The 25,848-nt window shown below is 38.4% G+C and overlaps 1 protein-coding gene across 1 annotated transcript; it reads right to left on the bottom strand.

Moving 5' to 3' along the window:
• Nucleotides 1–249: 249 nt before the first annotated feature.
• On the bottom strand, nucleotides 250–24,091 carry calb2a (calbindin 2a). Its single transcript, XM_058076209.2, has 11 exons — nucleotides 23,793–24,091; nucleotides 16,541–16,617; nucleotides 16,370–16,459; nucleotides 14,755–14,835; nucleotides 11,547–11,603; nucleotides 7,798–7,875; nucleotides 5,183–5,238; nucleotides 5,037–5,076; nucleotides 4,131–4,184; nucleotides 2,185–2,256; nucleotides 250–722 (listed from the first exon to the last, which is right to left on the bottom strand). Exons 1-11 carry the CDS (start codon nucleotides 23,881–23,883, stop codon nucleotides 606–608), a joined length of 813 nt encoding a protein of 270 aa, XP_057932192.1. The 5' UTR covers nucleotides 23,884–24,091; the 3' UTR covers nucleotides 250–605.
• Between the last annotated feature and the right edge of the window lie 1,757 nt (nucleotides 24,092–25,848).

Genomic DNA, 25,848 nt, shown 5'->3' with positions numbered 1-25,848 from the left:
ACTTCAGTCACATTTGTTTTGATGTTGTTTTATTCGCTAGTTGCTTGAGTTTGTGCAGATTGCAATACCCCCCCAAGTGGCTGAAATGTTCCTGAATTCCACTAACTGCTCTTGGAAAGCTGACGAATTGTCCATTTAGTCGCTAATGTTGTGCTATCATGGCTTCATTGCATAAGAAAAAAAATTCATGCAGTGTAATCCTGAACAAAAAAAAAAAAACATAAACTATAAATCAGAACAAAATTATGTTCAGACATTTTATTTAGATTTCCAATGAACAGTATTGGACAAAAACAAACATTGAAAGTTAAATCATAGCATAGCATTAAAAAGGACTTTAAATGGACTATAAGGGCTAGTTATATATTTCATAAAGGTCACCTTAGGATCGAGAGGTCAGGTTCCGGAAAAAGAAGGGATTCATAGCGCTATTTTGAGCCAATGGGTGCACTTGTCATTCATTGAGTAGTAGCTTTAGGAGGACACGGGAGGTCTGGCACATGCACCTGGTGTTTTGTTGCTGGAGAGTTGGAAGGGAGGTGTTTTAGTGGGAGAGCAGGTCAGGCGGACAGAATTAGAATACACAAACAATACAGGATGAGGAATCATTGAATTGGCTCTTTGCAGAGGACGATTTCCAGCTCGCCGCGGTAGAGCTTTCCTCCGTCAGACAGGCTCATGATGCTCTGCTTGTAGACGGTCAGGTTCTTCAAGTCTGCCTCCTGGGGGGACAGAAAGGGGGAGTAAAATGGGGTACTGTATGTATGATTCAGGAGTATGAGGGAGAGAAGTTGGCCGACCGGAGACATGAGTCAAGTCGAAGCGACTCCAAACAGGAAAAGAAAAAAATTGTATCTCTTTGTTTAGCTTTGTACTTGTCAGGAATACAGTAACTAGTTGTTGGGGGAAAAAAAAAATATATATATTTAAAAAAAACATATATATATACAGTACATACACATATATATACAGAGAATAAATTGAGTATCACAAAAGTATCACAAATGAAGTATAAGGAGGTTCATTCATTCATTCATTTTCTACCACTTATCCTCACGAGGGTCGCAGGGGGTGCTGGAGCCTATCCCAGCTGTCTTCGAGCGAGAGACGAGGTACACCCTGGACTGGGGTCCAGAGTTTAGGGGCTTGAAGTTGAAAGATTTGTGCACGACAAAAAATTCATTTTCCGATCTATTTGTTTTGGAATTGAACCTTGGTCTCCAAGCTGTGAGGTCTGCGCGCTAACCACTCGACCGCTGTGCCACCTATTTTTCCACATATAAATATGTATTATTCATTCATTCATTCATTTTCTACCGCTGATCCTCACGAGGGTCGCGGGGGGTGCTGGAGCCTATCCCAGTTGTCTTCCCAGTCGGGGTACACCCTGGACTGGTCGCCAGCCAATCACAGGGCACATATAGACAAACAACCATTCACACTCACATTCATACCTATGGACAATTTGGAGTCGCTAATTAACCTAGCATGTTTTTGGAATGTGGGAGGAAACCGGAGTACCCGGAGAAAACCCACGCATGCACGGGGAGAACATGCAAACTCCACACAGAGATGGCCGAGGGTGGAATTGAACTTGGGTCTCCTAACCGCTCAGCCGCCGTGCAGCCCTATAAGGGTGTTATTTGTTCTCCAGCAAAAAAAAAGATTGGTGCTTTATTCAACTGAAATGATTATGGTAATAGTTTAGTGCATTGGGTGTTCAATAGGTGGCCCATAGGCCACATCCTGTCTGTGAAACCTCTTTATTTGGCCCACCCATTCTGTCTAACTATAGAATTGCTCATACACATTGGACATTGGGCATTAAACTAGCAACTGTAGTGCTAAATGTGGATTTATCGAAAATGCGTTGGGATGTCTTTACTTTGTAACAAAGTAAACATTTCAAAGGAATATAACCTCTGGAAGAAAAAGGTGTAACCTTCCAATGTTCTAAAAAAAAGACAGCCCTGAATTGAGTTAATAATAGAAGAAATATCAACAGGTTGAGACTGAGACATCCACAGTATGTTCAGCTAAGATAATCAGTCTTTTGCTATATTCACATGTACTGTAACTAAAAGATGGATACAGCTGTGTAGAATGCAAAAGATTAAAAAAAACCCAAACAAACAAACACGTGTGCACTTTTGGAGATGCTGTTTACCAAAGCCCTCATCTCACCGCCTTGTTTGTCTGGCAAAGGTCTCGTAGCAAAGCATCCAACTCCTGCTCATCAATGTATCCATTCCCGTCCTGTAACAAGTCAGCAGAAACACACGTTGCTTTTCAAACAAACAGGAAGTTAAGCTGTGATGCTGAAAATTGTATATAACTACTCAATACAAAGCATAAAAAATATTTATATGTGAAGTATAGCGCACGACTGCTGACAGTAAGTTGAAATTATAATAATAATCATCATCATCATCAAGTCTATCCTATAAAATCGGAATAATGCTCAATAAAATTAATTCATTCATTCATTTTCTACCACTTCGCGGGGGGTGCTGGAGCCTATCCCAGCTGTCTTGGAGCGAGAGGCGGGGTACACCCTGGACTGGTCGCCAGCCAATCACAGAGCACATATAGACAAACAACCATTCACACTCACATTCATACCTATGGACAATTTGGAGTCGCCAATTAACCTAGCATGTTTTTGGAATGTGGGAGGAAACCGGAGTACCCGGAGAAAATCCCGGGAGAACATGCAAACTCCACACAGAGATGTCCGAGGATGGATTTGAAGTCGGGTCTCCAAGCTGTGAGTCCTGCATGCTAACCACTCGTTAGCCTTATATAGAAATAACACATTTATATTTAAAATTGTTACTGTATTTCTTATGGAAACATTTTATTTGGTTAGCATCCGTTTTGGTTAGAGCCGGAACTTCTGGAACATTTTAACCAAGGTTCTATACTGTATAGTAAATCTTATCATAAAATCTACTTAACCAATCCTGTGTTGAAGATGATAATAGTTTTTCTTAAATTACAATAATTTACACATAATCCAACATATCTTAACAGAAAGTCCCATTTATATAGTTTTAATATGTACTGGTCGCCAGCCAATCACAGGGCACATATAGACAAACAACCATTCACACTCACATTCATACCTATGGACAATTTGGAGTCACCAATTAACCTAGCATGTTTTTGGAATGTGGGAGAAAACCCACACATGCACAGGGAGAACATGCAAACTCCACACAGAGATGGCCGAGGGTGGAATTAAACCCTGGTCTCCTAGCTGTGAGGTCTGCATGCTAACCACTCGACCGCCGTGCCGCCTGCTCAATAAAATTGCCTGTGTTAAGTTTGCTTTACTTGAAACTCATGAGTAACTGTTATTTAATTAAATCTTTGTGTGAAATATTGTCATTGTTCTTTTTTTGTTGTATAAACCTTGTCAAGCAGAATGGTATTGCGTGCCATCATGCACTTTAAACTTAATTTGGTGCTGTGGCACCGCGAGCCTTGTTAAGGTTTAACTGACCAGATACAATCTGCTCTGTCTCAGCTGCTTGTGGAACTGTTGACGCCAACAATTCCAGTAGAGAAATAACTTTGTTCTCTAAGTTAGCCCCCCCTTGCTAATGAAGTATGGACTGAGATCCATCTTGAAAGCAATGGCCTCAAAACATTCAGGATTGTTGATGTATCGTTAAAGAGGAGTGGATGATTTACTTGGATAAAAGTACTGTAAAAATTGTGTACTGTTGATGTGTTTCTAAGGCGGTAAATAATATTAGCAAGGCATCATTTCCCCCACTACACTCACTATTGCTCTGCATTCCAGTCATCAATTAACACTCCATCTTTATTCTGACATACACACACAGGAAATGGCAAATCTGCCCGTCACATTTTATACTGATGATAGACATATTGGCAAAGGACAGTGGCACTCAGTAGAGCACAGACCTCCAACAAACTATCTAACATGTCAATCTAGCTTGATTGACTGTCTAAATATAAAACTTTGCACATTCAATATATTCTCTCTAGGAGTGAATTATTATTTCATCATATGATGTTCATTACTTGCACAATCCCTGTGAGAATTGCAGCAGATAAAACAGAACCCCCCCCCCCCCTCCCATGGTTCTAACACTACCAACCTTGTCGTAGTATGTGAATATGGCATTGAACTGCTCACTGGTCAGCTTGACACCCTGTAAAAAAAAACAGATTCACTTATCACTAATGTGTCAAAAATCACCATCTAACAAATCATTAATAAAAAGAGCCATTATTATTATAATAATTATTATTATTATTCATTCATTTTCTACCGCTTTTCCTCACGAGGGTCGCGGAAGGTGCTGGAGCCTATCCCAGCTGTCTTCGGGTGAGAGGCGGGGTACACCCTGGACTTGGTCGCCAGCCAATCACAGGGCACATATAGACAAACAACCATTCACACTCACATTCATACCTATGGACAATTTGGAGTCGCTAATTAACCTAGCATGTTTTTGGAATGTGGGGGGAAACCGGAGTACACGGAGAAAACCCACGCATGCACGGGGAGAACATGCAAACTCCACACAGAGATGGCCGAGGGTGGAATCGAACCCTGGTCTCCTAGCTGTGAGGTCTGCGTGCTAACCACTCGAACGCCGTGCAGCCGAGTCAACATTTATTAATTCATTCATTTTCTACTGCTTATCCTCAAGAGGATCGCAGGTGGTGCTGGAGCCTATCCCAGCTGTCTTTAGGCAAGAGGCGGGGTACACCCTGGACTGGTCGCCAGCCAATCACAGGGCACATATAGACAAACAACCATTCACACTCACATTCATACCTATGGACAATTTGGAGTCGCCAATTAACCTAGCATGTTTTTGGAATGTGGGAGGAAACCGGAGTACACGGAGAAAACCCACACATGCATGGGGAGAACATGCAAACTCCTGGAATCGAACCCTGGTATCCTAGCTGTGAGGTCTGCGCGCTAACCACTGGACCACCATGCCGCCCTATTATTATTATCATTTCAATTTCAATGTAGTTTTTTGCAATACCTGGAATTTGAGTAAGAAATTCTCCTGAACAGGAAGAAGCCTGGGACAATGGAGAACGGACACAAGAGATTTTCACATATATTGAGAAAATCAAGCAGAAAATGAGTACCACGCAAGGAAAGTGAAATAAATGCATACTGTATTACCTTGCCATCTCTGAAAGGCCCAGTTTTCCATCTCCATTCAGATCAAACATCCTGAGCTATAAAGTGGAAGCAGAGTTGGGGAGAAGGAAAAGAAGATGAGTGAAAAGGAGAAAATGTAGTCAAAATGAATGTAACTATTAAAAAAAAAAATGCATAGCAGTTAAATTATTGTCCATTTTACCTTTTTACCGTGACCAATCAAGAAATCAATCAAATGCTTCTTAAGAATCACAACTAGTCTAAAGAATGAATATTTGTCCATTCAACTGTATTATAAATTGATTTTATGTAAGATTCCAATCATTTCAACCATTTTCTTTCATAAGAATAGCTGACAAGATGCACACTTCCTGTGTAAGTGTCATGTTATTTGTGCTAATTAGACAATAAAATACATAGAAATGTTATACGGGAGGCACTTGAAGTACTACTACATCCTGACAGGGTGGGGGCGCGTGTAACCTGGAAGCTGCTTCTCGTCATTAACTTCCTACCACAAAGGAACAGCCAGCGTTTTTTTGTTTTGTTTGTTTGTTTGTTTTTGGTTTCTGCTAGCACTAATTAGGAAAATATGAAATGCATTGATTATGTTTTTATGCTCTGCTGAATAAATGAATGAACTCCTTATTTCTATAATCACAAATACTTAAACTTACTGATATAGTTAATCTTCAAACAGCTAAAATAATGCATAATAATGCACACATGACATAATATGTAACATTTAGTTAAATGTGCATATTTTTCACTAATAATAGGCTGTATTATATTCATTTTCTATGCCACTTGTCCTCACTAGGGTATGAGCTGGAAACCTCATATTACAAATATACAACGTAAGATGGCCAGAAATATTTAAATATTCAACAAAAGCAAAATTTAACTCTTTATTGCTCTCTGGTTCTACCATATCTTACTTATTGTTGTCACGAGCGGGCTTCACCCCCTCGTGACAGCTCTCTTAGTTTCCTTCTTTCCTTCTGTTCCAGTTTCCATGCCCTTATTTTGGTATCCACTTCCTTTGTTGTTCTCTTCCCTTTTCCTTACCCCTGCTTTTTTCACACACCTGCTTCTAATTTCATTATCCCTATTTAGTTCAGGTGCGTGCCCTTTCTGTTGTGGCTTCATTGTGAATTGTCTTTGGTTTGTAGCGGTTGTTGTGTTTTCCTGCTGCTGCCATTTTTGCATTAAACCACCTTTTATTTGCACTTTTGGTCCTGCTCTCTGCATCCTGGGGTCGTATCGCAACACCGCCTAGCGTGACTGTGACATGTGTGGAAATATGGGGTAATAACAAATAATAATAAAAGCAATCTTCACTCGCTAAATGTACTGCAAAAAAGGTCAGTAAGGATAATTCATAATGCCGCCTACAGAGAACATACTAACTCCTTATTTCTAAAATCACAAATACTTCAACTTGCTGATATAGTTCATCTTCAAACAGCTAAAATAATGCATAAGGCTAAAAATAACCAATTACCTAAAAATGTCATCCAAAACTTCTCTACAAGAGAGGAGAAATATGATCTCAGGGAAGAACTACATTTGAAACACTTATATGCTAGGACTACGTTAAAAAGCCATAGCATTTCAGTATGTGGAATCAAACTATGGAATGGATTGAGTAAGACCCTCAAACAATGCACAACGATGAGCCAATTCAAGAAACAATACAAGCAGTTGATGTTTGCTAAATACAAGGATGAAGAGTCTTGAACCAGTCATGATGTGCTATATATATCACTATATTGACACTTACTATGGTACCCATTATGGCATTGGATGCTCATATCACCTCCTACTTCGGTACGTGACAAAAAAGTTAAAAAATTAAAAAAACAAAAAAAACCTTAAACCGCAGGAAGTGAACAAATGTAGCATTTTAGCTAAAAAAAACATTTTTTTTTTAACAAAGTGAATCATTGTCATATTTTGGCAAAAAAAAACATTTAAATGTGAAAATGAAAAAATTATTATTATTTTTTTTATTATTATTTTTTAAAGCATTTTTTTAAACAAAGTGAATCATTGTCATATTTTGGCAAAAAATTAAAAAATGTGAAAATGAAAAATGTATTATTATTATTATTATTATTATTTTAAGCATTTTTTAAACAGAGTGAAAATGAAAAATGTATTATTATTATTATTTATTTATTTATTTTAAGCCTTTTTTGTGAATCATTGTCATTTTTTGCCCCCCCCTCAAAAAAACCCTCCAAAGGAGTCAGTGCCTCACCAGCCATGAACCTCACTGCATGTCACTGGTGGTTATGCTCATGCAGATCACTAAAGAACTCTTGCACTCAAGTGTAGCCATGTGTGATAAGCAACCTGCTCCAACAAACCAGGTCAGGTCACCTCTGGGGCCTCCAAGAAGTAGCAGATGTGAGGACATCTGGGTTGTAAACAGACAACCTTCAGGACATGAGTGCTTCAGACCACTCAGGCACACAGTCGATTTGATGTTTTTGTTATTTTTTCATTTATTGTGCTATTTTGAAAAAAAAAAAAAATACTTACACTCTAATTATATTCCACACCCCTTGACAATTATGTAATATCATTGATTAAATACAGGAAAGGAGTGCATACAAAGAAAACAGCCTTACTATGGTCTGTGTGTACTCATTAAGCTTCTGCTCGTCATAGTGTCTGTTAGCCTTCTTCAAGAGATCTGACAGAAAGCCCTGAGAACAAAAACACACAAAAACAATAAAGTACACATGATTCACCAGCTGGTCCTGAATGCTCATGTTAGAAACCGGATTGAATCATATTGGCTGCATATACAGTAAAGTCTCGTTATATCGATATTCTCGGGAGTCGGAAAAAATACAGATATAACCGGACTATCCATATATCCGATCCTGCGCCGAACTGCATTAAAAGTGGGCGGATCTTTGATATGGCATGTCATTTTCTCCTTTCTCCTGGCATGTAATTTTCATCCTAGTAACCGGATTATCATAATAACCGTGTATCGTACTAACGGAGCTAATTATATCATAAAAGACTAAAAATTTGCCGGGAAATGAAAATAGTATCGTAATAAGTAGTAATTCGTTTTAACCGATATCGATATAACGAGACTTTACTGTAGATCACACATTGCAAAATAAAGTAACACTTTGACTGACACGTATACCTTGATGATACCTTGTGATTTCTGGAATCGCGGAATTGGTCAATAAAAACAGAATTGTGTGGGGAATTATTTCCCCCGGTGGACCTCTCAATCGTGGTTGAATCTCATCACAAACACCGACCAGACCCTCCCTAACTAAACTAAAACTTGGCAAAAAAAACTCGCCTCTTATTGAGCCTGAATGGAAGCTATCGGTGTTAGCTTCATTTAGCATAGCATGTTCGTGCTGCTGTCTGTGTACAACTCAGGTTAGATGAGCTTTAATGTGAGCGAGTGTTTTACAATCCTTGCATAGAAAAACCCGCATAGACCAGCTACCAGCCTAGACCAGCATATGTTGTGTTTTCATGCTGGTAACTGGTCTATGCTGGTCTGGAGCGTTTTACAATCCTTGCTGGAAAAACCCGCATAGACCAGCTACCAGCCTAGACCAGCATACGTTGTGTTCATGCTGGTATGCTGGTCAGTAGACCAGCTACCAGCATAGACCAGCATACATTGTGTTTTCATGCTGGTAACTGGTCTATGCTGGTCTGGAGCGTTTTTCAATCCTTGCTGGAAAAACCTGCATAGACCAGATACCAGCCTAGACCAGCATACATTGTGTTTTCGTGCTGGTAACTGGTCTATGCTGGTCTGGAGGACCACCAGACCAGCTACCAGCACGGAAACACAACGTATGCTAACCTATGATGGTAGCTGGTCTACAGACCAGCATACCAGCACAAACACAACACATGCTGGGCTATGCTGGTCTGGAGCGTTTTGCAATCCTTGCTGGAAAAACCCGCATAGACCAGCTACCAGCCTAGACCAGCATACGTTGTGTTTTCATGCTGGTAACTGGTCTATGCTGGTCTGGAGCGTTTTACAATCCTTGCTGGAAAAACCCGCATAGACCAGCTACCAGCCTAGACCAGCATACGTTGTGTTTTCATGCTGGTAACTGGTCTATGCTGGTCTGGAGCGTTTTTCAATCCTTGCTGGAAAAACCTGCATAGACCAGCTACCAGCCTAGACCAGCATACATTGTGTTTTCGTGCTGGTAACTGGTCTATGGAGGACCACCAGACCAGTTACTAGCACGGAAACACAACATATGCTAGCCTATGCTGGTAGCTGGTCTACCAGCAGTCTATGGACTGCTTTCTGTCAGTAGCTGCCATCAAAATGGTCTCACCCACTAAGTATAGAGATTAGCTATTGTGTTTGTCTTGATTATGACTATGATTATGAAATTTCTTTTTCTTTAATCTTGAACTATTGCTGTGCAAGCCTGAGAAATGTCCAGTAAGACGGATTCTATTTGTCAAGATCAGCATGTTTTGTTTGCACACGTTTTTCAGAAATCTTAAAAAGTCCGATAAAACGAAACTAAATTATGCTTTGAATAAATAATTTCCGGTTGATATGGTCTCAAGCGCCTAAAGGCATATCTTACCTTTCTGGCTCGCAAAAACTGCAGATGAGGGAGATGAATGACCGTACAGTAATAATTGAAAAGACCAGATCAAGATTAAGAGATGTTAAAGCATGCACCCCCAAGGCCAGATAAATGAAGTCATTATAGTGAAACCTTGGTTTTCGTAATGAATTTCTTCCAAAAGCTCAGACAAAGACCAAAGCGTACAAAAAACAAATTCATTTTATGTATTTCTGTACTTTCTTCGCACTTTGCTCCAAGTTCTTTTTCTAATTAAATAGTGTTTTTTACCTTCTTTATCAAAGTTCTGGCACTGGCTACTTTTTTGCAGCCGTTCTCAATAAATAAATAAATACATTCTCAATAAATAGCAAGGAAGGGGAAGGTATACAAAACTGTGATGAGACCAAAGTTATTTGGTCTAGAGGACAGTGCCACTGAGGAAAAGACAGGAAGCAGAAGTTCTCATTGAAGTTCTCATTGGGAATGACCAGGATGGATAGGATCAGGGGACCACAAAACTGTGGTGAGACCAAAGTTGTTTGGTCTAGAGGACAATGCCACTGAGGAAAAGACAGGAAGCAGAACTGGAGGTAGCACAGATGAGGATGCTGACGTTCTCATTGGGAGTGACCAGGATGGATAGGATCGTCCCTGATCCTATCCATCCTAACTTTGTTTGGGCATCCCAGTCCATGGAATTATACAAAAAGACTAATTTTTTAGGTGCACTGTTTGGCTGCACAATAGCTGAGAGAGTGTACATATTTGTGTCGAAAATCAAATGTAACCGTGGTGTCCAAAGTTGTCTGGTCTAAAGGACAGTGCCACTGAGGAAAAGACAAGAAGCAGAACTGGGGGTAGCACAGATGAGGATGCTGAGGTTCTCATTGGGAGTGACCAGGATGGATAGGATCAGGGGACTACAAAACTGTGGTGAGACCAAAGTTGTTCGGTCTAGAGGACAGTGCCACTGAGGAAAAGACAGGAATCAGAACTGGAGGTAGCACAGATGTGGATGCTGAAGTTCTCATTGGGAGTGACCAGGATGGATAGGATCGTCCCTGATCCTATACATCCTAACTTTGTTTGGGCATCCCAGTCCGTGGAATGATACAAAACAACAAAAAGAATGATACAAAGAATGATACAAAAAGGTTCTCATTGGGAGTGACCAGGATGGATAGGATCAGGGGACCACAAAATTGTGGTGAGACCAAAGTTGTTTGGTCTAGAGGACAGTGCCACTGAAGCTCTCATTGAAGTTCTCATTGGGAGTGACCAGGATGGATAGGATCATCCATGTTTGGGCACCCCAGTCCATGGAATGATATACATTGTTTGGCTTTACGATAGCTGAGAGAGTGTACATATTTGTGTTGAAAACCAAATGTAACGGAAACAGATGTCACAAAATAAACACAAATAAGTATAGCAGATTGCTATACTATAGATGCAGAAAGCAGGCTTTTCTTCTTTATTTTTATTTATGTGCACAACTTAAAAGGTGAACATGAAAACAAGAGAAAAATTATACAAATATATGAAGACAGTGTTCATACTTTAGGCCAGTGAGGAAAGCAAATAATATATGGTTTAAATATGTACGTCAAGGTCGCACTGATGTATAATTATTAATGTTTAGGATGAGTGTCCTATTTGTAGGTTTCAGTGGGTAAAGAAGGGGATGGGAAAAAGACAACAAAATAACATAATTTATGATATGAGCAAATACCCATGGGTAAATAATGTGTATTTGCAAGGGTTCTTTGATTGGAAATTATACATACCTTCAATTCATTTGCTTCAATGTAGCCGCTGCGGTCTGTATCGTATCGCCGCCACGCCTACAAGAACAATAAGAAATATGAAATGTTCAAATTCAAATTCAGCCTAATACACAAGCAAGAGACAAGCAAGGCAGGGACAGGCTTTTTAAATGAATGTTTTAATCTAGCAGCTGTCTATGTCCGAAGAAGGGTTCCTTGTCAAGATGGATGGCCCTCCCCCCCCTTTTCCCGTGTCCCCTCCTCCCCCTTTTGCTCCCCTTTTCCTCTGCAGAGAGGAGCTACAGTGGCGTTATCCATTATACATGACCCTGAAAATAGAAGGTCCTGCTTTCTCATTCTAACCCTTTAAAAAAAAATCTCTTTGCTCACTTCCTCCTCTATGCACCCTTCAACAAAGACTGATTAATCCTCCTCTCTGTTTTATGTTCTCAAACCCCTGGCTCTCAACTTCCCATCGACATTTCATTAAGTTTCCTCGCTGATTGTTTGCTGTCGCTTGTCCTTTGTATCCTCTCTTTCCTTACTCTCCATCCTCCCGCTCTCATTTCATTATTCTTCTCAATGACAGCGGAGAGAAAGGACATATTCTTCAGCAAGCAATTGGTTTCTAATTGGCTACGGTCTTTCATTGCTGAAGATCTAACGCAGAATCTGCCAGCATTTTATCTTCAGCAAGGATTCGGTGGAATATATTATTTTTCTTCAGCTTTGTGTTACTTCTACAATCAGTCATTATTCACACTGCACGTAACACAGGCCTTATACGCTTGGGATTATTAAATGGATTATTATATTAACACATTTCGCGGTTGTTACCCATGCAAAGCTGAAATTCAACTCTGAACCCTGATTACACTTGCCGTCCACCTGTCTTTCAGATTCTGCAGGGACACATTTATCGTAAAACACACAGAAGCACGTTCTTTGTTATTTTATTAATGGCAAACCCGCCAGTCAAAACAAGTTAAGCATTTTCACGCATAAAAATGGCAAAATGTGCTAAAATACAAGTACAATATAAGATATCCAAAAGATGTATTCAACTTTGATGAAATGTGGTATTCTACACTGGTCACTAGGTGTCAGTAATATTACTCTAATGTTCGGTGTGACATTGAAGGATCAAACTTGACCGCCGTAACAAATACCTTTTCATTGGAAGTTTGAAATATCTCACAACAGGCACAATAATCCCGAATAAATATTACTTTCTCAGATGTTACCCATGCAAAGCTGAAATTCACTCTGAACCCTGATTACACTTTCAGATTCTGCAGGGACACATTTATCGTAACACAGAAGCACGAGTCTTCTTTGTCTCAAATTGCTTATTTACTCTTCCAGTGTCTACTACATTAGGTAATATGAGTGCAAAGGTGACTATAGGGGTGTTATTTCATGTCAATAGTGCTCTAATAATATTTAAAAGCGGTATTTAGAAAGTCATTAAAAGATCTTCTATGCTCTAACTATATGAAAATATTACATTTATGAATAAGGAATCCTGCTTTGTGAAATTTCACTGTCATGGTTGGGTCTAAAACGATAAACGAGGGATTACTCCATGTCATGATGCCCAAATACTTTTGATGCCCGCATAATATATTTAGCCTGCATGACAACAGTATGTTTTTCCTGTGAAATCTCTACAATTAAAGTCAAACACGCAGCCCGCGCTAGTTTGAGGCCCCCGCCTTGATATGAAAGTTTAATGTTAGTGCGGCTCGCGCCAAGTTTGATATGGATGCTGTATGGTATCATGTACCCAGAAAAAATTATTACGATTGATTAATGTTCATGTTAAAGGTTAAATAACTGTTAATAGTTATCCTCCCTATCTGTGTGGAAGTGGTAAGTTTTTGGCTATTTAAGTTTAAGGGAAATAACTTGAAGGCTACCGTTTAGGTGGCTAGCGCTCTACTTTGCGAGTTAGCATGTGTCTCAAGACCCTGCAGTTGCGCAATATGTTGTAAATAATGGGGTTTTTTTTTTTTGACAACCTGATGCGGCCCAGTTTCACCCAGACCCGAGACCCCCAAGTAAATTGAGTTTGAGACCCCTGTATTACACTATTTAATTTATTTAAGGCCTAATATTATTATGGAACATTTTCATATCTCCAGTGAAATAAGAAGAAATCTGAGACTCCGGGAAGCAGACACTATTGTTTTGCATGAAGGTGATTTGGCAGTCACATGGCTCATCCTGCAACATTTGCATGTCTGTTGTTTATATGTTTGAATCCGACACCTGGCAGGAATTGGACTCACCTTATACACGTAACATTGGAGAGATTTGTTAGCTCTGTCTCAAGCCTCTGTCATGCACAATAAATCAATTTCATCTTAGTATCTTTAAGACGGTCTTTATTACAACGACACATTTGAATTAATTCCGACTACTCACTGTCTTATCAGGGTTATCAGCTTCCTAGAATTCACAGATTATTTAATTCACTATTTGGCTGTATTTTGTTAGTATCTACTATGTGTCTATTGTGGACTTGCTTTCTGAGCTATTTTAGTCTGAATGAGGGCTCTGAAATTTGTTCTGCTTTCCGGCTGATTTTGATTGTTCTTCTTGAACATCAGATAGGAGTCTGACCCAAAATATCCAAAAATCTGCCTTAAAAGAGGTTTAAAATAAGATTTGCTACATCTTTATATGTTTGTACGGCATGGTATTCTGCATTCTAACCCTGTCTACCAATACAGAAGGTCGTTGGGTTGCATGCAAAACACTTTCCTATACTGTGATGTTGAGTTTTGGCGTAAGTCAACTGAACTAAATGGAACCATAATGAAGTAGTAAAATATTCATTCATTCATTTTCTACTGCTTATCCTCAAGAGGGTCGCAAAGGGTGCTGGAGCCTATCCCAGCTATCTTCAGGCGAGAGGCGGGGTACACCCTGGACTGGTGGCCAGCCAATCACAGAGCACATATAGACAAACAACCATTCACACTCACATTCATACCTATGGACAATTTGGAGTCGTCAATTAACATCAAATTTTAGTCAATTATTGTTATGGATGAACTAATATTTGATATCATGAAAGTACTTCATCTACTATTTAAGAAAATGTACTCAGTCAGATCGTATCTAAGAAGGGTTGACTGTGCTGGTTCAAGAAAGCCTTCAAGCAAAGTGGTGAAGGTGCAACAGTTTTGCATTAGAAGAACATATCTGCTTAAAAAACACTTACCGCCATGAACTCAGCACTTGAACTGACAAACTGTCTGAAGCAGAGCAAGAAGTTCTCTTCAGTGGGGAGAATCTGGGCCAGCTAGAGAGACAGTGACAGGAAATGGGAGTGATGACAACAAAAGACGGTTAAGTAACGCAGGCTGTATTTTGGACGGTGAAGTTTCTAATGGGTGAGTGACTTCCAAATAAATAATAGAGTACACAATAACCTCTGGGCTATACCCCAAAAAAAACTTTTAAATCGTGTTTTTTCACATTTCAATTGAGTTACCCAACTTTGTCAAAGCAATGACCAAAACCTTGAAAAAAATGAAAAAAATTATTTATACAAAATTTTTTTTTTGGCTTTTTTGTGATTTCTGGGGTCCAAAATGCTTGATTTCGTTGAGGCCTTTTCACAATGGTGCGGTAAAACTTGCAATGTTTTGGGGTTTTGACGGTACGAATTTGTCATTGATGTTTTAAGTGTTGTTTGTAACCTTAGCTCCAAAAAAACACAAGAATTTAACGAATCCAATGCAGTATTTGCATTATTATTTTGCAGGAATTTTTTCCGCAAAAAAATTGCAATGGAAATTGTAATGAGTTTTTTGCTGATTGCTGGGGTCTAAAACGCTTGATTTCGCTGAGGCCTTTTCACAATGATGCGGTAAAACTTGCAATGTTTTGGGGTTTTGACATTACGAATTTGTCATTGATGTTTTAAGTGTTGTTTGTAACCTTAGCTCCCAATAAGCACAAGAATTTAACGAATACAACACTGTATTTGCATTTTGATTTTGCAGGAATTTTTTTCCCAAAAATTACAATGGAAATTGTAATGAGTTTTTTTTTAGGTGCTTGTTGCAATCAATCAATCAGTCAATCCGAGTCTATGGTTCTGTGAGATCCTCCATGTGGAATCTTGGGGTTTTGTTCATATGTGAGGGATGGATCGACAGGCATCTGCGATGTTGCGGACTTTGCATCGATCCGTTATGATGAAAAGCCAAAAGTTGCAAGAGATTGGGACGAGGTTGCGAGGTTCCGAATAATTTGCGTAACAAGAGACAACTGACGTGATTACAACAGCGCTAAAACTTGGGTGGGTCTGATTTTCTGGGTGAAAACACCTTAATGACAACACGATTATTAAATAATGGCTTGTTAAATTAATTTAATACCACATAATTTAGTTGCCGAGCTAGCAACTAGCATACAATTTAATTGGCTAGATTTATTTTCAGTGTTTCCATATACCGTTTTTTCCGGACTATAAGTCGCACTTTTTTCATAGGTGTTCCTGCGACTTACTAACTCTAGAGTGACTTATATGTAAATGAAAAAAGTGTTTATGTTACATAAAGACTGGACACATTTTCTGTTTATGTTTATTTTTTGTGTAGCTGAATAACCATTGTGTTTGCATATCTTACACCTATTCAGCCTGTTTTCTATTCTTTTATTGCGAGAACTTGCCTTCCTAGAGGACTTAATGTCTGTTTTGGTCAAGTAGTTTATGACTTATGTATGTTTTTTTCTACCTAATTATGCATTTTTGGCCTTGTACGACTTATACTCCAGAGCGACTTATAGTCCAGAAAATACGGTAGTTAACGAAGCCAGTCTCTTACCTCTGACATCTCAATTCTTCCATCTTTGTTCTTGTCAAACTTCTGCATAAACTCCTTCATCTTTTCTCTAAATGTCGGGTTTGACGGGTCCTTTGAGACATAAGTTATTTAAAATGAGCAAAATGCGAGCAAACATGAACAGTGTGTTAAGAGTTTGGCTACTTAACTCACCACGCCAGCTCCTCTTCGGGCTGTTTCCAGCTCCCTAAAGAAATTCTCCAACTCCTTCCCTTCAATATAGCCATTACCTTAAAGTCATAAAACAAAACATTAGCTCCAAAGTATGTCGATATTGACAGAGCTTTACCTTTATTTACCACCAACATGGAATAAAAATGATTTCCACTTTGATCTCAGGTTTCACAAAAAAATGTGCCAATGTTTAGAAATTAAGGCCTCGATTTCAGTTTCTTTGGATTATAGATGGGATTGTTTAAAAAAAAATCCATAATTTTTGATAGATAAGATGAAAATATTTTGCAGTTGATCACAAGTCTGGAACTGGTGACTGACTTTGTTTATGAATAAGTATACAAGTATATAAGTATAGAGGAATTATTATTATTATTAGTAGTAGTAGTCGTACTTATTATTAATAAGTATACAGGAATTATAATAATAATAATTATTAATAATAATATTTATAATAATAATAACAATGAATAATAATAATAATTTTTATTTTCATCTTATCTGTCAAAATTTATTGATTTTTAAATAATAATAATTATTATTATTTTGTAAACAATTATTAAATCATAATTATTTTTATTATTATTAGTACTATTAATAATAATAATTATTATTATTATTAGTACTATTACTACTAATAATAATTATTATTATTATTATATAATAAATTACATATAAATATAAATTACAAATATAATTAATTATATAATGTAATTATAATTAAAAATATAAATATAAATTATATATAAAATATATATATATATAAATTATATATAAATTATACATATTATTATATTATATTATATTATATTATATTATATTATATTATATTATATTATATTATATTATATTATATTATATTATATTATATTATATTATATTATATTATATTATATTATATTATATTATTATTATCATTTTCTTATTATTTTTATTATCATTTTCCAGTCGATCACGATTTTCGGAATCCTGACCTGTCGATTTTGGCCCACGAAGTGGATACCAAATATGAAATGATGAGGGGGTGGAGTTTTAGATCCGAACGTGCTAATTACAAGAAAAAAAAATTTACTTATTGATTTTAACTTCTCAGTCAAATAAATTAGTTATCAATGTTAATGTGTTATTTTTTTATAGTTTTCCAATGAATACAACCTTAAACACAGGAATGATGTGCTCACACTGTTTGTATATTGTATATTGTATATTCAATGTATAAAATCCTGCTATATACAACTGGAATCTACCATAGTCCAAACCCTGTGTCATAAATATGTGGATAACTCTTTCTGAGGTATGTTTAAGTGCTGGTTTACTGCAAACTGTAAATATGGTGATAGTGTCCATTAGGTCCCATGTGGGCATCTTGGTATTGATCCCAACATGAGCCTTTTACCAGGAATACGCTTCCTTCTTTAACTGCTCAATAGATTAACTCATGAAATGACATAATGCAAAGCAATCACTGCATATACTGTGAAGCTATTTATGGAAAATTACTTTTCTAGGATTTTGAAGGTGATTATTCTTATTCCACAGAGATCGATACAGTTGAAGGTGGTTGGTAAAAAGAGCAAATCAATGCATAAGATGGAGATACCGTCGTCTTATAATAACTGTGAAAGCGTTATAATGATATTTACGTTTTAGTAAATAAGCTTTAACAATCTGTTTTGCTGTCCATCACAATTTTTTAATATTCCGTGTTATTATTATTCTGTGTTCCGTCCCCCTGAGAAAAGTCATTCCGAACACAACTGATCATGCTCCCTTCACCCAGGTACTATACCGTATGTTAGTGTGTGCCAACATTTTTTAACAAGCCTTGCCGAATGGCTGGACAGATGGCTTCAAACGATGTGACATACTGCTTCAATAAAGCCCTAGAAGGCAGAGTTCCTCATTTCACACTCGCTAAGACTATTATGCCATCTACTTCTCCTCCTCTTCCTTCCAACTCATCATCTTGCTCTCACTCGCCCATCTTTTGCTCCGTTATCCAGCCGACATCTTAGCAGCTTTTATCTGTGTGTGTGTGTGTGTGTGTGTGTGGACAAGCATGTACGTCTCATCACAAGTCATATTCGATAAGTAGGACAGCCTCCCTGCGATGGAGCCTCGCTCCTGTAGGTCTTATTGACATTTGGCTCTCTGGGGAGAAATGACCTAAGAAACAATTAGCAAGTACATTGTGATTAAATATGCGGTAGGTGGCATAAGATGTGAATAAATTAATCAAAAACTTATTAATTGTGTATGTTTAACAGTGTAGAGTTTTTTGGTGGCTTCATTTTAACACAGAGAGACCAATTAAATAATACTTATGATTCAATTTGCAGGTGATACTACGGTAATGGTAATGGTTTTATTTCATTTGAACATGCATCAGATTACAATTGAATGCATCACATAATCAGTTCACAGTTCCACATGTCCAAAAGGAGTAGGAAGAAGCAAAGCTTATTAAATCCTACCCCTCCATCTGGTACTTTTACAATCAGTAACTGTTACATTTGTTCACTTCCTGCTTTCCTAATAAAGTTTTTTTTTAATTATTTAATTTTATTTTTTTCACGTATCGAAGTAGGAGGTGATAGGCGCATACAATGACATAATGGGTACCATAGTAAGTGTCAATATAGTGATATATATAGCACATCATGACTGGTTCAAGACTCTTCATCCTTGTATTTAGCAAACATCAACTGCTTGTATTGTTTCTTGAATTGGCTCATCGTTGTGCATTGTTTGAGGGTCTTACTCAATCCATTCCATAGTTTGATTCCACATACTGAAATGCTATGGCTTTTTAACGTAGTCCTAGCATATAAGTGTTTCATATTTAGTTCTTCCCAGAGATCATATTTCTCCTCTCTTGTAGAGAAGTATTGGATGACATTTTTTAGGTAATTGGTTATTTTTAGCCTTATGTATTATTTTAGCTGTTTGAAGATGAACTATATCAGTAAGTTGAAGTATTTGTGATTTTAGAAATAAGGAGTTAGTATGTTCTCTGTAGGCGGCATTATGAATTATCCTTAGTGACCTTTTTTTTGCAGTACATTTATTGAGTGAAGATTGCTTTTATAGTTATTAGCCCATATTTCCACACAATAAGTAAGATATGGTAGAACCAGAGAGCAATAAAGAGTGTGGAGTGATTTCTGATTGAGAACAAATTTTGCTTTGTTCAATATTGAAATATTTCTAGCCACCTTATGTTGTATATTTGTAATATGAGGTTTCCAGCTCATACTCTAGTGAGGATAAGTGGCATAGAAACTTTGCTGATTTCTGCCGGCATCGGTTGCCTGTTTTCAGCACGGCTGGTTGATCTCCTTGGAGGAGCTGCAGCTGCACACCTGCTTCCCATCAGGAATCTCTATAGGACTATTAAGCCATGATTCCAAGCTTGGTTGGCTCTATATTGTTACTCCTACCTTCATCATTGCATGTTATTCCAATCCTGCTAGTGAATTGTTGCGGTGCTTTTGACCTTTTAAGTAAACTGCTACTACTCAGTGAGTTTTGGTGCCTTTTTGGTGCTATTATTCTTTGTTGGTACTTTTCAGTCTTTCTATTTTGTTAGGCTTTGTACACACTTAGCAGGGTATTTTTAAAACCACATATTTCCTTCTCTCTGTTTATGAAAAAATGGTGTCCGCACGCAAAGACAATAGCGAGGATAGCGAAATTCGGAAATTGGTGCGTTATTCCTCTGGGAGGACGACTTCCATCTCGAAGTTCTCCCACCACCTGGCAGTGTGTCCCAGTCTGGTACGAGGATGATCACTTAGCCGTGGAATGGTTATTTGAGGGAAAATGACATACCTCAAAGTACGTGAAGCAGTATTTCCGCTTGAACAAAACATACAACCAACACAGATCTGACGGCATCCATATTGTTTGTGATTTAACGTCACAGGCAGTGATATTTGGAACCGTATTTGTGTCTGTACCCAAACACATTACCCAATTTTTCCCCAAATCCACACTTTGGCCAACGATATTGAAAACCTTCATTTTTAGTGCCAGGTATCGGCGGGCTTGTGTGAATGATAGGCCAAAATTGTGTAAAAAATAACATGAGATACTGTTTTATGCTATACTTTCCCACCCGTTGTAGTACGTTCTTTGTTATTTTATTATTGGCACATTTGCCAGTCAAAATAAGTTATGCATTTTCGTGCATAAAAATGGCAAAATGTGCTAAAATACAAGTACAGTATAAGACATCCAAAAGATGCATTCAACTTTGATGAAATGATGAAATGTAGTATTCTACACTGGTCACTAGGTGTCAGTAATATTACTGTAATGTTTGGTTTGAAATTGAAGCATCAAACTTGACCGCCGTAACAAATACCTTTTCATTGCAAGTTTGAAATATCTCACGACAGGAACAATAATCCCTAATAAATATTACTTTCGCAGATTTTACCCAAAGCTGAAATTCAACCCTGATTACACTGATTCCACCTGTCTTTCAGTTTCTGCAGGGACACATTTATCGTAACACACAGAAGCACGAGTCTTCTTTGTCTTAAATTGCTTATTTACTCTTCCAATGTCTACTATATTAGGTAATATGAGTGCAAAGGTGACTATAGGGGTGTTATTTCATGCATATAGTGCATGTAATAATATAATAATAATAATATTAAAAACGGTATTTAGAAAGTCATTAATAGGTTTTCTATGCTTTAACTATATGAAAATGTTACATTTATGAATAAGGAATCCTGATTTGTGAAATTTCACTGTCATGGTCGGGTCTACAGCGATAAACGAGGGATTACTCCATGTCATGTTGCCCAAATACTTTTGATGCCCGCATAATATATTTAGCCTGCATGACAACAGTATGTTTTTCTGTGAAATCTCTACAATTAAAGTCTTAGACCAGGGGTCTCAAACACGCAGCCCGCGGGCCAAATGTGGCCCGCAGGACACTAGTTTGAGGCCCCCGCCTTGATATGAAAGTTTAATGTTAGTGCGGCCTGCGCCAAGTTTGATATGGATGCTGTATGGTATCATATACCCAGAAAAAATTATTACGTTTGATTAATGTTCATGTTAAAGGTTAAATAACTGTTAATAGTTATCCTCCCTATCCGTGTGGAAGTGGTACGTTTTTGGCTATTTAAGTTTAAAGGAAATAACTTGAAGGCTACCGTTTAGGTCGCTAGCTCTCTAGTTTGCGAGTTAGCATGTGTCTCAAGACCCTGCAGTTGCGCAATATGTTGTAAATAAAAAGAGTATAAATGTGACTATAGTCGTGTTTTGTCATGTCTACAGGGCTCTAATAATGCTTTGTTCATTTTAATCTGAAAAAAATAATTTGTCTACCCACCAACCATATGTGGTTTCTTAAGTTTTTATTATTTACCGTTTTATTATTATTATTATATTTATTTATTACTGATTGATTGATTTTCTTTATTCTTGATTTGTTTATTTATTTTTCATCGTATTTTGTGTAGAAAAATAAAAAGTAAGATATTTGAGAACAGTGGAATGTTTTATCAGAGCTTTTATTGTAGAAAATCGGAACCAAAGCACTGAAAAAGTTTGTATATTTTTCTGTTTTTAATAAATGCGTTTTTTTTTTTTGCCCAGACCCTAGCTCCAGTGGCCCCCAGGTAAATTTGAGTTTGAGACCCCTGTCTTAGACAGTCTCCGGTTACATTTCCACTGGAGGGTGTAATGTCCAATTCAGATCTTTTTGGTTAAAATTCTATACTTGTATGTCGTAATTCACATTACCAAAAAGATACGTTTTTTTAAGTTTACGTTTTTTTTATTTTTATTTTTTTGTCACGTACCGAAGTACGAGGTGATACGACCATCCAATGACATAATGGGTACCATAGTAAGTGTCAATATAGTGATATATATAGCACATCTTCATCCTTGTATTCATCCTTTTCCTGCATGTAAACACTATTTGGGATAGTGCGTCATATATCCCAAGAGATGCTTGTTAAGATGCCTTAAACTTCCAGTTTCTCACACTAAAAATTCAACTTTGTTGTAGGAACACTCTCGGAAAAGGGAACAGTGCCAGCTAAGTGCATATTTAAAAGCTATGTAAAGTGCATTTGTCTTCCAAAGGAGCTTGCAGTCAAGCCATATGAAACATTTTCTTTACCAAATGACAGCCGCACTAATTCAGGTTGTGGGTGATTTTGATTAATATGCACGATGGCATAACCATCTTAATAAAAAAAAAAAAAATGACAGCAAGCATTCTATAATTAGCAAGAATGCGTGCAGATGCTTCTTTTAAATCCCTGAACAGATCGAATTAAAAAAGACCTGACCGAGACAGCACAGAAAGATGAGAAGGACGCAGTACAGAGGAGATGCAGGATGCAGACAAAATCCAGATGATATTTGATCCTTCGCCAACCAGGGAATAAGTAGTTTCATCATCTCTGGGTGTGTATTTTTAAACTACAAACTCTGAGATGTTTACTCAATCTGTATAAACAAATTATCTTTCTTTTCTTTTTATGCTGGAAAAAAAAAGGAAAAAAAAAACACACTCCAAATAATGAGGGTAGAAATCAAACACTGTAGCCAAATGTGTTGATGCATTACCAGCATTTGATTAGCAAAGTGGCTTGTTTCAAAGCACAATATGGAAATAAAAAAAAGTGGTGACGCTGACATTGGATTCAAACAAGCCATACAATAAATTAATTACAACATATCCATGTCACGTGACATTGCATTTATTGACAACACGTCAACAAGCGTGATTTTGATTGCCAAAGGAAAAACCAATCTAATCGACATCACTAAATTATGATTTAGTGAACCACATCAAACACACAAATCAAACGGGTGTCATAATCGATTAAGGAATCACTCTCTCTTTGAACATTTAAATCACCGAGTCGCTTTATGCAGCGTTTAAAACTGTCCATCGATTACTATCACGAGTAAATCGAATTCAATATCCATTGTTCATTCGTGTAACTTAAGTAAAATAAGTCAAATAAAGAGAATTTTGTAAACAATTTTTACAATTATGAAACGTCCAACTTTTTTAAATGACTTGAATGCACCTATTTACCTAAATTACGTATTGCACGTTAAACAATTGACGCTCACACGCTGTAAAAACTTTAAAAATACTTTTCACGTAACCAAAACTCGAAGCTGATATCGTTTTTATGTTGGATATCTGCTTATAATATCATAAAAAGACAAAAAATAGACTCACCATCGGCATCAAAATGCTTCCAGATGTCGAGGAACTCGGACGCAGTGACCTCGGCCAGATGCAAGTGAGGGGGCTGTGGTGTGTTGGCCATGATGATTTCCACGGATGATGCTGGAGTTCAAGAGTCCGATGCTAACTTTTATGCTTCTTTTCAGTTCAAGCCAGGCGCCAGGACTTCACTGGGGAGGACCGCCGAGCTCTGGCTGCTTTTAAAGTGATTTTTCACCGCTAGGGGCGCCCTTTGCTAACCGCCACGTGCATCCTACTGTTTGTGCGCGTGCTATCTCGGTGCTCTCTCTCTCTCTCTCTCTCTCTCTCTCTCTCTCTCTTCCTGTCTACCTCTCTCTCTGCCTCTCAACCTCTCTACCTGTCTCTCTACCTCTCTCTGTCTCTCTCTCTACCTCTCTCTCTCTACCCCTCTCTCTCTTTCTCTCTACCCCCCCTCTCTACCTCTCTCTCTCTCTCTCTACCTCTCTCTCTCGCTCTCTCTACCTCTCTCTCTACCTCTCTCTACCGCACTCTCTACCTCTCTCTACCACTCTCTCGCTCTCTACCTCTCTCTACCACTCTCTCGCTCTCTACCTCTCGCTCTCTACCTCTCTCTACCGCTCTCTCTACCTCTCTACCTCTCTCTCTGCCTCTCTACCTTTCTGTCTACCTCTCTACCTCTCTCTCGCTCTCTCTACCTCTCTCTCTCACTCTCTCTACCTCTCTCTCTACCTCTCTCTCTACTTCTTTCTACCGCACTCTCTACCTCTCTCTACCGCTCTCTCACTCTCTACCTCTCTCTACCACTCTCTCGCTCTCTACCACACTCTCTACCTCTCTCTACCGCTCTCTCGCTCTCTACCTCTCGCTCTCTACCTCTCTCTACCGCTCTCTCTACCTCTCTACCTCTCTCTCTGCCTCTCTACCTTTCTGTCTACCTCTCTACCTCTCTCTCTCTCTCTACCCCTCTCTCTCTCTACCCCCTCTCTCTCTCTCTACCTCTCTCGCTCTCTCTACCTCTCTCTCGCTCTCTCTACCTCTCTCTACCTCTCTCTACCGCTCTCTCTACCTCTCTACCTCTCTCTCTACTTCGCTACCTCTCTCTCTCTCTCTCTCTACCCCTCTCTCTCTCTCTGCCTCTCTCTCTGCCTCTCTACCTCTCTTTCTCTCTCTCTACCTCTCTCTACCGCTCTCTCTACCTCTCTACCTCTTTACCTCTCTACCTATCTCTCTCTCCACCCCTCTCTCTCTCTCTCTGCCTCTCTCTCTGCCTCTCTACCTCTCTCTGCCTCTCTACCTCTCTACTTCTCTCTCTACCTCTCTACCTCTCTCTCTCTCTCTCTCTCTACCTCTCTCTCTCTCTCTACTCCTCTCTCGCTCTCTCTACACCTCTCTCTCTCTACCCCTCTCTCTCTCTTTCTACCGCTCTCTCTCTACCTCTCTCTGTGTGTGTGTGTGGCTTTGCGGGCTTAATTAGAGCCCATGCACTAATCACATTTCCCACGTTGCCTTCAGCCAGCAGTGATTAGTCCACATTATAAATGTAAATTGTGTAAAAAATAAAATAAAATAAATGTGTCTTTTGTATAGTAAGGGGCAAAATATCATGGATTCCATTATGACACTGAATGTGGAAAGTGACGCCTCTAGAACAATGGAATTCAGTTACTGCATGGGGTGATGACATTAGAGGAACGTAATAAGGCCATGCATGATGAACAGAAGGGCATCCGTTCCTAGAAGTCCACTCATCCTTCACTACATCGTGGCTCCAACATCTGTCTTTCATTCATTCATTCACCACTTATCTCACAAGGGCTGTCTTCAGGCGAGAGGCGGTGGCCAGCCAATCACAGGGCACATATAGACAAACAACCATTCACACTCACATTCATACCTATGGACAATTTGGAGTCGTTAATTAACCTAGCATGTTTTTGGAATGTGGGAGGAAACCGGAGTACCCGGAGAAAACCCACGCATGCACGGGGAGAACATGCAAACTCTACACAGAGATGGCCGAGGGTGGAATCGAACTTGGGTCTCCGAGCTGTGAGGCCTGCATGCT

Source organism: Doryrhamphus excisus, linkage group LG1 (genome assembly GCF_037039965.1).
Source record: "Doryrhamphus excisus strain RoL-2023G ecotype Guam linkage group LG1, RoL_Dexc_Guam_v1.1, whole genome shotgun sequence".
In the NCBI taxonomy this organism is placed as follows: Eukaryota; Metazoa; Chordata; class Actinopteri; order Syngnathiformes; family Syngnathidae; genus Doryrhamphus; species Doryrhamphus excisus.
Note: the sequence above shows the minus strand (reverse complement) of the source record. Positions and strands in the feature narration are given on the sequence as shown.

Bases quoted from the DNA above. Each gene is read 5' to 3' on its own strand.
- calb2a (XM_058076209.2), bottom strand. From the start codon at position 23,883: ATGGCCAACACACCACAGCCCCCTCACTTGCATCTGGCCGAGGTCACT. The intron at 7,876-11,546 runs GTATGTATAATT...TTTTGTTCTCAG, and splicing joins TTGAAGCAAATGAATTGAAG to GGCTTTCTGTCAGATCTCTT. The intron at 5,077-5,182 runs GTAATACAGTAT...CCATTGTCCCAG, and splicing joins GGCCTTTCAGAGATGGCAAG to GCTTCTTCCTGTTCAGGAGA.